The sequence below is a fragment of the Dicentrarchus labrax genome, unplaced genomic scaffold (assembly GCF_905237075.1).
Source record: "Dicentrarchus labrax unplaced genomic scaffold, dlabrax2021, whole genome shotgun sequence".
NCBI classification, from domain to species: domain Eukaryota; kingdom Metazoa; phylum Chordata; class Actinopteri; family Moronidae; genus Dicentrarchus; species Dicentrarchus labrax.
This window is the reverse complement of record NW_026136705.1, coordinates 10,003,844-10,019,652: the sequence shown is the minus strand read 5'-3', so window position 1 is coordinate 10,019,652 and position 15,809 is coordinate 10,003,844. Positions and strand designations below refer to the sequence as shown.

Genomic DNA, 15,809 nt, shown 5'->3' with positions numbered 1-15,809 from the left:
TCACTTCAGTTTTAAACGTAGTATTCCCCCTGCTCACAATTTCAGCTAAGTGAAATGGCATCATATCCTTTAAATCCATTAATTAAAATTAAGGCTTTTGGTACTCATCATTGATGCTCACCCTTTGTTTAGCCACCTAGTGGTGGAGAAAGAATATTGCTGTAATTAACTTCATGGTGCATCGGTGTTTAGGTCGAGACTCATCCTGTAGCTGCTGTCTTGTCTCCTTTGTTACTGTACTGCTAACTCCAGAGTCTTGCCTTTTAAAGTTGCCCTCAATTTGTTGACTTAACAGAAATGCATCTTTTTTTTTGTTTTGTCAGTTTAGTTATTTATTCTTAGGGTTGAGCTCAGGGACACTAATGAAGAGCTAAAGAGAATTTAATGACGAGCTATATTTTACTGTGAAGCAAATTGGTCTCAGATCAACCATTTTGCTTCAGTTTTATTGAACAGATACTGTACAGTCTTAACAGTCTCTATGAATTGTGTTTGTTAGCCCCCTGGAAGCATCTTGCAATTCCAAAAATGGTTTGAGAGTTTGAGACCTTGGATATTGCCCACACAATCTCTGGCTAGGTTTACATGAAGATATACATATCTTTCCAGGAAACCTGTCTTTCTAGTGTACAGTAGAATTATCTGGAGAAAAGGAAAGCAGTATAAAAAGACGGTGCTCCTGCTTTTACCCACCTCCTAACTTTGCATAAACAGCTCTGCTGGATAGCTATAAATATTCTCGCTGATATATAAAGAAAAAAAAACCCAATGCAGATGCCAAGGTAACTGTGACGAACTATGTAAACATTTCATCAGTCATGGGCAAGATGCCTGTTAGACTAAGAGCATATCTAATAAGCATTCATCTGTTTTGTATTTACATGGTAGCTGCCTATAAAGACAGCTGCTTTTCATATTGGGTGCCAGAACAAGAAAACCTACATTAGCAAGCATCTTGACAGCTAATGTAGTAAACATCTTACTTTAACTCATCCACATGATTCAATTGTTATTTTAAAGAGTCTGTGTTTCTGTACAGGGCAATTAAGATATTGGCAAGAAAATATAATTAAGTTTATCTCATTATCAGTGTGTTTAGCAGTGTTAGGGGTATGATAAGGGTAGTTCTATCGGAATAGGCTTTTGACTTGTGCACTTGTTCCTCTTCAAACCCATTATAATCCAAATATGTCCTATTCTGATGGCCCCTTGTGTCTGTCTCCCACCAGGTTCGGCAGACCTGCACCAGATGTTTCCCACGCCTCCCTCCCTAGAGCAGCACATCATGGGCTACTCTCCAATGAACATGGGCAGCAAGGACTACGGCAGCATGGAGGCCAACCAAGGCATGACCACACTGGACGGCACCTCATCTCTGGGAGGCCACTTCAAGATTGAGGTGGAAGAGAGCTTCTGCAGCCCCAAGCCATCTGAGATCAAGGTGGGTCTAGGCTAAGTAAATCTGTCACGTATTATTGCAGTGTCACTTGCAACTGACTGAACCGATAGGTGGAATTTACTGCTAGAACCAGTAGATATCATAAGTCAAAGTGAATGATTGTCGGTGGACCAGACATGGTCACAGACTGCCCTTCAGATTTCCCACGTCTAGAGGCATTGAAGAGCCCATGAGCAAATACACTTAATTCTAACCAGTTCTGTAGTCCTGCAACAATAGACCCAATGATAATGAGGTTTGGGGAATTTTAATGTTTAAGGTTTTCAGCTGTAATACACATATTTTGTTTTCTGTTTTGATTCATAGTTTACACTCTTGTCAGGTGTAAGTATGGGGATATAAGGTAGCAAAGTCTTAGCTAGGAATCTAGCAAAAATCATTTTTTTTATGTTTTGTAAATCCTGTTTTTAACATGGTATTAACATTTCTAAGGTTGCTGTTCTACATGTTTCCCTGTGTCCTTATCTGCCTAGAGGACAGGGAAACAAAAACAGATTTTCTCTGCAAAGACCTGTAACGACATAAGTATTTTTCTACCTTACTATGCCTTATTTTCTGTCCATCCTGCAGGACTATTCATTTGTGTACAAGCCAGAGCTGTGCCAGGCATTCGTAGGCTGCTCCATGTTCGCTCCTCTGAAGACATTGCCCAGCCACTGTCTCGCGCCTATCAAAATACCAGAGGACTGCATCTACCGACCAAGCTGGACCATGGGCAGAGAGATGCTCAACCCTGTGCCTGTCATGACCTTCCTCAACAAGGACAGGTATGCAGCTGTAGTGCTTTTAACTGAGGTTTTTAACACCATGACCGTGGGTAGGAAGTACTATGCAACTATCACAATGATCCACTGCAGCTTAACAGAAGCACATGAAGTGATTTCAGTCGTGTCAATGCCGGGCCTTGCTGACATCCTTCTGCATGCCTTATTTCTGCATAATTCTTGTCTAGCTCGTTTCAAAGATTCCTCATAATCATCATGATCTGGGCAGAAGGTTACTGAGGCATTCTAATTTCTACTTGCTGAAGAAATGCCAATGTGCTAGCTGGTTTCTGTTTTTGCGTGCTAGGAAGCATATACTCATACTCTGCTCCCTTTCTGTCCGCACACCCTCTGGTCTCTCCCTGGACACCCCCATAGCAGGCTGCTCAATTTCCCATGCATGACTGCCTTAGGCGGAGCAGGGAAATGAGTGTAAAATGCCTTCTTGGTTGAAGATGAGGATTATCACTGGAGTGGTGAGATGGGGCCACCACAGCGACTCCATGCCACCTCAGTGCTCATAGCAGCTTGGAGTCTCCAGTATATCTGTCACTGTTCCTCTTAACTACACATAGCTACACTTCTGCTACTTTCCATACACACACGCACACAGGAATTTCTTATCAGAAAAGTCCAAAAACAAACCTTGTTTTTGTTCTATTGATTTTGTGTTTTTCTGTAATCAGAGCAGTCGATCTTTATTACATTTGTTTGGACTTTATTGAATTGTATTATACCTGTGTGTTGCATTGACCCGGGAACATGAAATCTGGCAGGCTCACCAAACTTAAGGGCTTCACTGGTCTATATCTACTCTATCTTGCTACTCTGAGCAGAAGCTTTCACCATGATGCACTTGTTTTATGCTTTTAACACTGTCAACATTACTTTATGTGTTTAGCTGAATTTTATTGCACTACAAACCATTTAATTAAAAAAAATCAACACACCTTGTAAACTGATGAAGTGGCCTGGAGCAAATGCCAAATCGTTTTCTCAGGCATGGTTGTGATTGGAAAATGAAAGAAAGGAGAGATAAATTGCTTATACCTGTGTCAGCATACAGTTTATCCAGCAGGTTCAGGCTGAGCTGGAAATGTGGACTGACTTTTCCATAAGAATGAATTCATTCTTTTTGCAGCAGAGCTAATTGCAACTGTGGGGCTATACTTTTGCCTGATGATTATTAAGATTTTTTTTTTTACTGGAGTACGCTGGAGCATGACAGGATATGTAGAGCAGGACAAGCAGCAAGGGTGATCACATTTTAAATACTTTTAATATGACTAGGGCTCATTATTTTCTTTTTTTATTAAGTGTGTAATTGGAGTGCTAAGCCTGGTTGAGGTGGACTGTGCAGGGAGGGAGCAGTGTCTGCACTTGGCTAAGCTTGGCCAATGTCCAAAGAGTCATGGGTAAAGATCATAATAATGTTGTGTTAGTGCTACCTTAGCGTCTGCATCCCATCTTGAACGTGCCCTGGCTGCAGGAGAGAGAGAGTTGTGCTGGGACTTCCTTTGAATGGGTCTGTGCCAGGAGTTGTTCCCCACATATAGCTTGGGACATGATGTGCTCACCCTCCCTGCTGTTCGCTCACACACACTTTGTCTCTCTCTCTCTCTCTCTCTCTCTCCCCCTCTCTCTCTCTCTCTCTCTCTCTCTCTCTCTCTCTCTCTCTCTCTCTCCCCCTCTGCTTCCTCACTGTTGCTTGCCAGCCCAAAAATAAACCTCACCTCAGAGGGACGCTCATTGAAATGTTTATTGAATGTCTCTCTCTCTCTCTCTCTCTCCTGCTGCTGCTTCTTTCGCTACCCGTTTCTCATGCTCTCGCTCTCTTTCTCTCGCTCCTGCATTCTTGTTCTCTCATGTGTAAACATGTGTGCAGTCTAAACCCACTCTGCATTCCTTTTGTTGTGAATGTGGTTGTGCCCTACTGCCTTATTACTCGAACTATCTTCACAAATGCAGTGAGACAGTTGGCTAACAGTGCATTATTATTTGAAGCTATGTGCTCAACATGGCTGCTTTGTTTTTAAGAAAGACCTGGAAGACAAGTATGTTCTGTGTACTAGTGCTTCCTTACTTCCGTATTTACTTTTTTCCATGCCACAATTTGATGTACAGTAAATCAGGACCACAGTTTAGATTTTTTTTGTGATGATCATGGGAAATGAATTACTTTGACAGTTAAAACTGTGATTAGAATAGTTAATCTTATTCATTGTCTAACAGGGGTATGTTCTAAGTGTCCACATGGTTTTGTTCAGGATCAAAGGAATCCTTTTAATGACCCCTGGACTCCCCACGGTTTCCTCTCTTAAACATACTGTAGTACCTGCTTGTATTTGAAGCGCCTTTTCTAATTCATGTTTTGTCTTTGTGCCCTCAGTAACATCCCCAGTGTGGGTAGCACCATGGACCAGGATTACAGCCAGACCTACACCCCTCAGACACACACGCCGTTCATGTCGAACAGTGCTCCACCAAGTAACAGCGGCGCTGGCATCCTGCCTTCACCTGCCACCCCACGTTTCTCTGCACCCACCCCACGTACGCCACGCACCCCACGCACACCACGAGGCCCCTCCAGTGTCCAGGGCTCGCTCAAGTACGAGAACTCTGACCTATACTCACCAGCGTCCACCCCCTCCACCTGCCGACCGCTGAACTCAGTAGAGCCAGCAACTGTACCCTCCATCCCCGAGGCCCACAGCCTCTACGTCACCCTAATCCTCTCAGAATCCGTCATGAACCTCTTCAAGGACTGCAACTTCGACAGCTGCTGCATCTGCGTATGTAACATGAACATAAAAGGAGCCGATGTGGGCGTGTACCTGAGCGATCCCATCAGCGAGGCCCAGGAACCCTGCAGCTGCGGCTTCAGCGCTGTGGTCAACCGGCGTTACGGCAACGGCTCTGGCCTCTTCCTGGAGGACGAGCTGGATATCATCGGCCGCGGCTCGGACGTCAGTCGAGAAGCAGAAAAGCGCTTTGAGGAGCTGCGGCTCTCCTCACTGGAGAGATCTGTAGTTGGGAGGGGTGACCGTGTCCCAGATGAGCTGATTCTCCTCATGCAGGACCAATGTACCAATCCCTTTTCCCCCATTTCAACCCTGGAGCATGACGTAGTGACACGGGGGCCAAGCGGGGCTCCTGTACCGCCCTGTGTGAGGGTGGAGGAGAGGGACTACCGCAGCGACTGCTACATGGCCCTGGAGCACGGGAGGCAGTTCATGGACAACATGTCGGGTGGCAAGGTGGACGAGGCACTGGTCAAGGGCACTTGCCTGCACCATTGGGCCAAACAAAACGGTGAGAAATATGGCATTCTAGATTGTCCTGAATGGACACCAAATCTTTTTAAGGGCTATTGTAGTTGTTATTTAATCATAAGTAGTTGAAAGAGGCTGTCTGCAAATAATCATCCATCCAAATGTATTCACCATGAAAGCAAAACCAAACTTTTGTGGTACTAGTAGTGTTTTGTTTTGAGATGTTGTCACTTTTTGACAATATTTTTTTAAAAATGAAACTGCATTTTGAACAATAGAAATCTCACTTAATGCACATCTGTAATTCAAATGTTTAACTAACAGAACTAAAATTCGAATTAATTTTTTTAATGCTGTCATTTTTTTAAATCCGTAATGTTTGTAAACATTGGAGAAATATAAAGTAGAATAGCATTTTCACTTTCATTTCATCAGTTGTGACAAACTCATATACCTGTAAGTTATATAGTAAAAAGTTACAGATCGGGATACTTTCAGTAACTATAACAAAATTTTAGGACTAAAAGATTTGTCTGACAATGACATGTCTACTCTCTATGCTTTTTGCAGCCAGACTGTTTCTCATGTTGTGATTAATCTTAAGCTCCCCCCTTTACTCATCTGTTCTCCAGCAGTGGACGTGAGTGCGCTGTGCTCTCAGGATGTGCTGCGGGTGCTGATGTCCCTACAGCCTGTACTCCAAGACGCAATCCAGAAGAAGAGGACGGTAAGGTCGTGGGGCGTTCAGGGTCCCCTCACCTGGCAGCAGTTCCACAAGATGGCTGGACGGGGCTCTTACGGTAAGGCCGGGGACAAGCTGGGGAAGTTTATCCACTTGATACATGGTTCTGACTGATGCTTTGCTACCATCCAGTTGTTGTTGTTGTTTTAAAATCAGCTCTCAGTGAATTAGTGTTTTTCCACCACATATACAATGGAGCTTTCTTGGAAAAGTTCCCTGATAATTGGTCAAATCCATGACTGTGTGGGGGAACATTTGGTGTTTGTGTGTGTGACATTTGAGATGCGTGTGTCATGGTGTGGAAAAACTCTGGATGTTGTCAGATCAATAGGCAGTGTGGTCCCTCTGCTGTGGTCCAGATGTCAGCTCTGTTGGGAGGAGCTGTCAGATCGTTTGATGACCTCACATTCTGATGCACAGTGGAGAGCGGAAGGAGGCGGGCAGAGTAGCTGACACTTGTTAACATCACTCACTCACCATTCTTTCTTTTTTTGTGTTTCTTTCTTTCTGCCTCCTTCCACGCTTGGTTTTTCCCTCTTTCTCCTCCTCCTGTCCACTTCACTCCCACAGGCACAGACGAGTCCCCAGAGCCCCTGCCCATCCCCACCTTCCTGGTGGGTTATGAGTATGACTTTGTGGTGCTGTCTCCATTTGGTCTGCCCTACTGGGAGAAACTGTTGCTAGATCCCTTTGGCTCCCAACGGGACATCGGGTACCTGGTTGTTTGTCCTGACAACGAGGCTCTGCTCAGCGGCGCAAAGAGCTTCTTCCGAGACCTCACTGCTGTCTATGAGGTAGAGACTCTGAAGAAGTTTGCAAACACTTCAGCGTTAGCGCTATTAAAATGTATCACTGCTTTACTTGGCTCCATCCAGGTTTCGCAGTTAATTATACAAATAGAATAATTATAAGACTTAATCCTGATGGAGAAATCCATATAAAAGGCACCGCAAATACAACTGCAACCTACAACTAATGTCACATGAAATGATATTTGTGTTCCAGTTCTCATTGTTTTTGCCACTTGGCCTGTATGTTTGTTCTTCTGCAGTCATGTCGACTTGGTCAGCACCGGCCCATTTCCAAAGGCTACCCCGATGGCATAGTCCTCGTCGGTGGCAATGGGGCAAAGAACCTTGTGGATCAGCCAGTCAGCGATTGGTTCCTCAAGGCCGCCAGCAGCAACAGCGACGCCTTCACTAAGCTCAAACTCTATGCACAAGTGTGCCGCCACAACCTCGGTATGTGTCATTTGCAGCCTGCAAAGTGAATGCTGCATTTGTGATTATTCAGGGTCTCTGGTTCTTCTCTTGCTCAGTGCTCTGCTCAGTGGGTTCTTTGTTGCTGAGTTTCCACCTTTAACACCATTTTATTTAGTTATTAAAAAAAAGGCTAGCTAGAGAGCCATGTCTGTTTGAAAGAAAGCTTAAAATCAGTGTAGGAGGAGGTGAAGTTGAAATGGAATAAATAAAGACTTTTCATTTTCTCAATGTCATTAATAAAAGTCCATGGTGTGCTTTCCTCTTTTAGCTCCATACCTCGCATCACAGCCATTGGACAGTTCCCTCCTCACACAGCCCAGTCCCCCGCCCTTGTCCAGCCAGTCATCATCCACGCATCTGTCTAGCTCCGCCTCCGGCTCAGTTGGCCAGCAGGGATCAGTGAACGCTGCGGGTTCCACCGTTCCCAACAATGGCAGCAGCAACAGTGGGTCTGCAAATGGGTCTGCGTCATCCAACAGCCTGGTGGCATCCTCAGGCCAGCCCGGCAGCGGGATACCGTCTGCCAAGGCTACCTCTTTTCCCCCCTTTGGGAGCATGGGCAGCCAGAGCCAGGGAAGTGCCCCCCAGAGTGGACAGCAGGGACAGCAGGCTGGTACCCAGAATACTGGCACCTCAGGGGATAACTCCAGCAGCCAGGCCCAGGGGCCCACAGAGCCTCCTGAAAGGTACTTCAGGACACACATGCCTTCACACCATCAACTCAAAAAAGCAGAATGTATTTGATTGGTTTTGGCAAGTTTGATTTACTGTATTTTAAGTATTTAATGACATGAAATAAACTAAATGAATAGGTCATTCCTTTTATGAAAGACACAATCATAAAATAAATCCATTATAATGTAATTCTCTTCTAAAAAGCAACATATGTATCATAGTTCTTGAATTTTAGAGGTAGCTAAGTGACACTGAGTTTGATTGCATATCTTTGATCATTGCTATTTATAGACATTGTATGTATTATTAGACAAGATATTCTCAGCCATTCAGAAACTGAGGACAAAAACTAAGAAGTGAGCCAGGGACAGGATCTCTTTGATAACACTGTGTTTGTGTATGCTGCTTCCCCCAGCACTTTGGAGCGAGAAAAGGTAGGCGTGCCCACAGACGGGGAGTCCCACGCCATCACATATCCACCTGCCATTGTTGTTTACATTGTGGACCCCTTTAGCTATGAGGAGGCTGACGGTAGCCCAGTGCCGGCCCACTCCAGTGTGTGGACGCTGGGTTTGCTACGCTGCTATCTTGAGATGCTTCAGTTCCTGCCCCCACACATCCGTAATTCTATATCCGTACAGGTAAGTAAAGTTCCCAGGAAAGCCACCTTTTTTTTAATTGCTCACCATATTGTAATTCATTATCACCAAGGTAACTGTGAAGATAAGTGAAAATTCATAAATTGTGTATTCAGTGTCAACCCTAACCCTAACCCTACTCCTTAATGGTTAACAGATTATACTCTAATCCACCATCATCAGAGGCAGTAAATTGTTCACGAGAACTAACTGAATGACCAGAAAACTAGAAACTTCTTAACAATGCAATTAATTACAATAGCAATAAACATAGGTCACATAGTGTATGTTAATGGTGATTAGGTGAAAATCATTTTGTCCCAACTTTTTGCTCACTCACTGCTTTCCCTCTAAGAAGTAGTAGTAGTAGTAGTAAAAGCATTGTAGGAGAGAATTTAGACTGTTATAATTGATGCCTATGTCTAAAAACGTCTGTTCTTTTTACCTCAGATTGTCCCCTGCCAGTACCTGCTTCAGCCAGTACGAGGCGAAGACCGCCATATATATGCCCAGCACCTCAAGTCTTTAGCCTTCTCTGTCTTCGCTCAGTGCAGACGGCCACTGCCCACCTCCACCAATGTCAAGTCACTGACAGGCTTTGGCCCGGGCTTGGCAATTGACACAGCGCTGAAGAGCCCAGAGGTAAATGCAACACATGGCCAAGCTGAAGCACTTGCACTCTAATTGCTTTGACATAATCCACCTGTAAAGCAGAGAGAGGTGTTGTTCTAGTGTGCACTGGCAGTTCAGCTCTTTAGCTGATCAGTAGCAGCGCCCTGTCGACTGTGTGTTACCATCAACATGCTAGTGTTGTCCGCTGATCGATAGGCAAGCAGACAGAGGCTGACACCGTGGCCCTAGCAGCAGCATTTCAGTTGCTTTTAGCTCTCCCTCCAGACATGAACCTGACCTGATATGACCCAGCCTTTTGCCCTGGTTGTGTTCAGTCTGCCACTGAAAAGAAAGAAGGCAATGAGATATAGAGTTCTTGTGCTAACCATCCTTGTAGTTTTTTCTGCTGGAACAGGACCAAGGGAACTTGTAACCCTCTGCTATTCCACAGTTTTCTTTCCATTATCTGCTTGGCTTGCTCCCTGAGACCTCCATAATGGGATCTTGACTCCAGGTTTAGACAAAGGGGCACTTTAGATCAGGACCTAATTCAGTTGACTTCCTTGCAGCCAGTGCTGCCTTTCCCTTTAACACACTGGCAAACCTTGGAAACAAACAAAGGACAGTTTTGCTTGTAAAGAAGAATGTTACCAAAGAAATGATTTCCTGCAGCCAATCTTGTGTGAACAACTTTTACATATCAGTTAACGTAGGAGGACTAAATCCTTTATCGTCATATCTTCACCTCCCAATCTGCAGAGGCCGGAGTGTCTGCGTCTGTATACACCTCCGTTCATTCTAGCACCGGTGAAGGACAAGCAGACGGAGCTCGGGGAGACATTTGGGGAGGCATCGCAGAAATACAACGTGCTCTTTGTAGGATACTGTCTGTCCCACGACCAACGCTGGCTCCTGGCTACCTGCACTGACCTGTATGGGGAACTCCTGGAGACCTGCATTATCAACATAGATGTACCCAACAGGTAGGACTACCAGCATCTGCACGATATTAAAACCAACCAGCTTTACAATCTTTATAATGTATCATCACTAGGAATCCCCAGTATTTCAGTGTTTTTGTTTATAGTGCAGTTATTGTTAGTTATTTTATCAATCTGGACCATTTCATTTGTCTATACACCACTGCAATCACACCAGGGTTGGTATCATCCTTCACATTCTCAACTGGTTCATTTTGAACATCCCACAATTCAGTCACAGATACACAACAAATGCCTGGAACCTTACAAAAGGGTTTGTGAAAGTGGTCAGCAACACTTAGAATGTGTCTGCTTGATATCAAAACTGTGATTTCAATTATGTCATTCTAGCTGTCAAACCACACGATTCGCTTAAGCATTAATTAGGCTTGAGTGAGAAGGCACAGCACTGTCAGTTAAGCATGGTCTGTACAGGCCCACACATGCCTGAGAAGAGGTTTACTTTTACCTGCCTGAAGAGCTTGGGCTTGCAAAACTTAAAACCAGCTCTACTAACCAACGTCTAAGAACACTGTACATACAGTGTGCTTCTCTTAATGTTTGTTCTGAATATTTTAAAAGTGGTTTTGACATGCAATGCATGTTTGACAGGGCACGGAGGAAAAAGGGCTCTGTTCGGCGGCTCGGCCTGCAGAAGCTGTGGGATTGGTGCTTGGGATTGGTGCAGATGACATCAGTCCCCTGGAGGGTGGTGATTGGCAGACTGGGCAGGATAGGACACGGAGAGTTAAAAGGTAAGGAGGGCTGTCTTGCTAAAAATGCTTTTCACAGCCCAAAAAATGGAGAGCCATTCAAGTGTTTTTTTTTTTTCATAGCAGTGTGTCACTTGTTCATTCCTCACTGTTGCTCTCCTCTCTTGAATCTCCAGACTGGAGTATTCTGCTGAGCAGGAGGAACCTCCAGTCACTGAGTCGCCGTCTGAAGGAAATGTGTCGAATGTGTGGCATCTCCGCCTCAGATACTCCCAGCATCCTCAGCGTGTGCTTGGTTGCCATGGAGCCCCAGGGATCCTTTATCATCATGCCAGGTACAGTGTGCGCACATCGCAAAGATTATAAATACACTAACTATCTGTTTTAACGTACACTTCTCATCTGAGTCGCACCAAGAAAGGCAGCGCTTTGTGTGTGTGTGCGTGTGCGTGTGCGTGTGGACATGATGGATGGCAGCAGCATATCACAATGCGTGTCCCCTCCTTGTCCAGATCAGATTGATGGCAGGGTAGATCATGTACCTTTCGCTCATAAAGCACTACCTCTCAGATGCCCATTGATCTCAAAGCGGTGTGATGGAGAGCCAGATCAATGGGTTTATTTTGGGAAACGAGCGGGGGGGATTGTCAGTGCATCATACCAGGATTGTGTTGAGCGATGCTGGGCCGAGGACATCTCCTTCCTGAAAAGCTGAAAGAGATTAGAAAGGCTGTGCTAGCCCCAGATGGGTATGACTAGGAGAGTTTTCACATCCCTGTAACATGGAATTTAAACTTGTTGACAGCTGTTGTGACATTTTAAATCTGGTTTCTTTTATGATTATAAAGTACATATGTGGAAGCCTACCACTGAGTTCATCTTATGCAATTGATATTGTACAATTAAGACATGCTAATATTTGAACAGTAATTGTATTCAATTTGAAAGCTATAATTGAAAAGGACTCTATTTAATCACAAGTGTAAAGCTGTTATGTGGTGTTCAGTTGAAGATGTTACTTTTAATTATTAACATTCACATTATGTTGCAATGAAATTGAATCAATTAAAATCAGTGAAAGGACTTGACGTATAAAATACACTTTACATTTCAGACATTTGTTTGGGAGTGTACATCAGTTTCCTGTTGTTGCTTGAATGCTACAGAGTTGGAGTATATTATATTCCTTTGTCCTATGATGTCAGAGATCAGTTAAAGGATTTTACCCGTACTAGATAAAACGTTTGTGACATTTTGTTTGTTTTTAGCCACACTGTTTATTGACCCGTCACTCACTCGCCCTCCTCTGTGCATCCCATCAGACTCTGTGTCGACAGGCTCTGTGTTTGGCCGCAGCACCACCTTGAACATGCAGACGTCCCAGCTAAGCACCCCGCAGGACACCTCCTGCACTCACATCCTGGTCTTCCCCACCTCCGCCTTCGTCCAGGTGGCCAGCTCCAATTACACCAACATTGACCCCAACATCGACATTCTCAATGCCACCACTGGTCAGTAGTGCTCCGCCATATATCTCTCTGTCATTGCCTGGGATTGTCTTGTGTTTATAATTCAGTGTGGCTCATCCTATTTGCCCTTAAACAAAGTCACAGATGTTAAAGTGAAATGCAGCAGTTACGGTGTTTTCCTCTTTTGTCTGTACTGTTTGTTTCCAAACCCTTCCTGTTTACTTTTCCAGCCTATTAAGACTCTGTTTTGTAGTAGTGTGTGCTTACATACCCAGTGCATCTACAGCACCCTCCAGCGTCCTCATCTTATTTTCTTTGTGCAAATATATTTGGTACCAGAAATATGAAGCATGGCCACTCACCTCCGATACAAAATTGACCACATCTCTACATGATCTTTTCTTAAATATATACCATGCAAGTTACTGCCACAAAAAGCACCCAACATATTTTTCGCTCAGAACGTACAGACCAGAAGGAGTAGACATTTTAATGAGGAGCATTTAAGCTGCTTTCCAGCGACCTTGGGAACTAATCAGTTAAAAGGAACCTTACCACTTCATCACCTGCAGACCTGTTGAATTATTCTCCTGTTCTCCTCAGATGGGTCCGATGCTATCGGGATCTTTGACCTGCTGGACCAGGAGAACGAGTTGGTTGACCCAGACATCATCAACATCTCGCCCACTACTTCACCAGTACACTCCCCTGGCTCTCATTACCACCACGGAGGAGATGGCAGTAAGGTGAGACATGCAGACAGGTCATGGTGGGTGGGTGTTGGAATATTAAAAGTAGCCTTTGATTGTGAAAAACAAAGCTAACCTTGAGTTTCTACCTTGTTGCAGGGCCAGAGTACGGATCGTATGGAGTCTCATGAAGAGGTTCCTAACCTCCTGCAGCAGCCTCTGGCCCTTGGCTACTTTGTCTCCACAGCAAAAGCTGGCCCACTACCCGACTGGTTCTGGTCAGCTTGTCCGCAGGCTCAGAACCAGTGTCCACTCTTCCTCAAGGTAACAGGCTTTGATCATCTCACGTGTTTTTGGGAAATGTGCTTTCTTGTAGAGGCGTTAGATTGAAAGATAGATACCACTTTCATGTCTGTGCATTATATATGAAGCTACAGCAAACATTTGATTAGCTTAGCTTGCCATAAAGACTGAATAAATCCGCCCAAGCTCACTAATTAACATGTTATTTCTTGTTTGTTTAATTTGTATAAAAACAAAAGTGTAAAAAGGACACACATGGTTTTATGAGGGGTTATATAATGGACTATTTCTGGCCCGGAGTCTCCACTGGCTGCCTGGAACCCTCAAAGTGACCACAAGACCAGGAACCCATTGCTCCTGGCAAAGACATACAACTCCCCATAAAACTACAACTGTCCGTTTAATAATGCAGTTATCCTGTACGCCATTAATGAACTACAAATCTGTTCTGTAGCAGTATTATTTCTTAAGTGACTATACCTCAGCAAATGTTTTTGCGATAACTGAACCAAAAATGGTACATACAAGAAAACAACATAGTTTTGGTCTGCACTGATATCCCTTGCTTCTGGAATTAGCTACAGACTCGCTGCTGCTGTCACTGCTTTGTGAAAAGACCTATAATTATTTAGATGAGATGTAATAAAAGGTTAATAACTTCATTATAATGCTATTAACGCCACCTCTTTCTCTCTGCTCCCTCTCTCAGGCCTCTTTGCACCTCCATGTGTCTTCAGTGCAATCAGATGAACTACTGCACAGCAAACACTCCCATCCCCTAGACTCTAATCAGACCTCAGATGTACTCAGGTAAACAACACCAGACTACATCCGCCACAAGTCCAGTGCACAGAATACCTTTACCACCCTGTTGTTTTCAGGGGGATTTAAGTGATAATATTTGAAAAAGTTTAATCTTTTAATGCTGTTTGCGCACATTCTTATGCATTTTGGTTTATTACAGCCAAGAATTGGATAATTTTAGACAAATTAAGGATTTTTTTTTTTTTTTTTTTTTAGAAGGGATGTGTTTCATCCTACAAATGCCTCCAAATTAAAAAGTAACTGCATTTCTTTTGTATGCCTGAGCAGATTTGTGCTGGAGCAGTACAACGCCCTCTCCTGGCTGACGTGTGACCCAGCGACACAGGACCGACGATCATGTCTACCCATTCACTTTGTGGTGCTCAACCAGATGTACAACTTCATCATGAACATGTTGTAACAAAGATTTACAGGGGGGGTGGGGGGTGTAGGGGAAACATTTCAGAGAAGAGAAAAGTGACAACTCCAAGGGGGGGTTTCATCAAGACTGAAGAAAACCAGAAGCAGACCAGAGTACGGAGCTGGATCCGGCAACAAGATGGGATTAAACGGCTGTTCTAAGCTGAGGCGGTCCTGTCTCCCGTGGCTGTTACTGGTTGAGACAGTCCTGTCCCTGTGATTCAGAGACATGCACATAGAGACAAGGGAATAAAGAAAGAAGAATTAATGAACGTGAGAGAATGACAGATTGGTTGTCATGATATGTAGCATGGCAGCACAGTCACTGGCCAGTCTGTATCAGAGAGACAAGTCTATCTGTAAAGTTATTGGAAGAAAAGGGACATATTTGATCAAAGAAAAAACTCAAGAATGGATCTATGGTTTTAAGACCTGAAATTCCTTTTTATTCCTTTGGATGAAATAGTATCCAAATGAAATGCCTGCATCTATCTTATTTATTGTAAGTTTTTAAATGTATAATTTGTCCTATTTCTTAACCTCTTTTATATATAAAAAATGGAGAAGGTTTATATCACCTTCCTGCTTTAAAGCAATTGGTCTAAGATATATGTAATCGTCTTAATTAAAAAAACAACCTGGAAAATCCCATAAAAATGAAATAAAGTCCCAGTAGGTTGCTTTTAGAGTATTATTTTTTGTAATGGAGACAGAATATTTGTATTGTCACAATGTACAGAAGAATTAGAGTGGAGAATTATGTTTCATGCCTTTGAGCATGAAGGACTTACAGCAAAGCTGTAGCTACAGAGGACTTGTACAGCAATGAACTTCACTGTGTTCAAATAAAGAGGTACATTGTTGTATATAGTATTTTATACCACACATTTAGACACAAAAACCAAACGGCAATATATATAAATAATTATATATGAATGCCATGCCAGCAATTGGTGGTGTGGCTTCTGTTTTAGGAATAAAGTGCGTCAACTTATTTTCCTGTGCTT

At 43.7% G+C, this 15,809-nt stretch overlaps 1 protein-coding gene across 1 annotated transcript in view; it reads left to right on the top strand.

Annotated features, from left to right (window-relative positions):
* med13a (mediator complex subunit 13a) overlaps positions 1-15,796 on the top strand; it is a 69,742-nt gene extending 53,946 nt beyond the window's left edge. Inside the window, exons 14-30 of the mRNA XM_051400365.1 lie at positions 1,230-1,441; positions 2,030-2,226; positions 4,613-5,535; positions 6,128-6,295; positions 6,808-7,031; positions 7,289-7,478; positions 7,768-8,185; positions 8,590-8,815; positions 9,263-9,454; positions 10,184-10,407; positions 11,017-11,159; positions 11,294-11,452; positions 12,440-12,628; positions 13,190-13,332; positions 13,435-13,599; positions 14,288-14,388; positions 14,671-15,796. Coding sequence (XP_051256325.1) covers positions 1,230-1,441; positions 2,030-2,226; positions 4,613-5,535; positions 6,128-6,295; positions 6,808-7,031; positions 7,289-7,478; positions 7,768-8,185; positions 8,590-8,815; positions 9,263-9,454; positions 10,184-10,407; positions 11,017-11,159; positions 11,294-11,452; positions 12,440-12,628; positions 13,190-13,332; positions 13,435-13,599; positions 14,288-14,388; positions 14,671-14,803 — 4,007 coding nt within the window. The 3' untranslated portion in view covers positions 14,804-15,796. The remainder of the gene's footprint in view (positions 1-1,229; positions 1,442-2,029; positions 2,227-4,612; positions 5,536-6,127; positions 6,296-6,807; positions 7,032-7,288; positions 7,479-7,767; positions 8,186-8,589; positions 8,816-9,262; positions 9,455-10,183; positions 10,408-11,016; positions 11,160-11,293; positions 11,453-12,439; positions 12,629-13,189; positions 13,333-13,434; positions 13,600-14,287; positions 14,389-14,670) is intronic.
* The last annotated feature ends 13 nt before the right edge of the window (positions 15,797-15,809 follow it).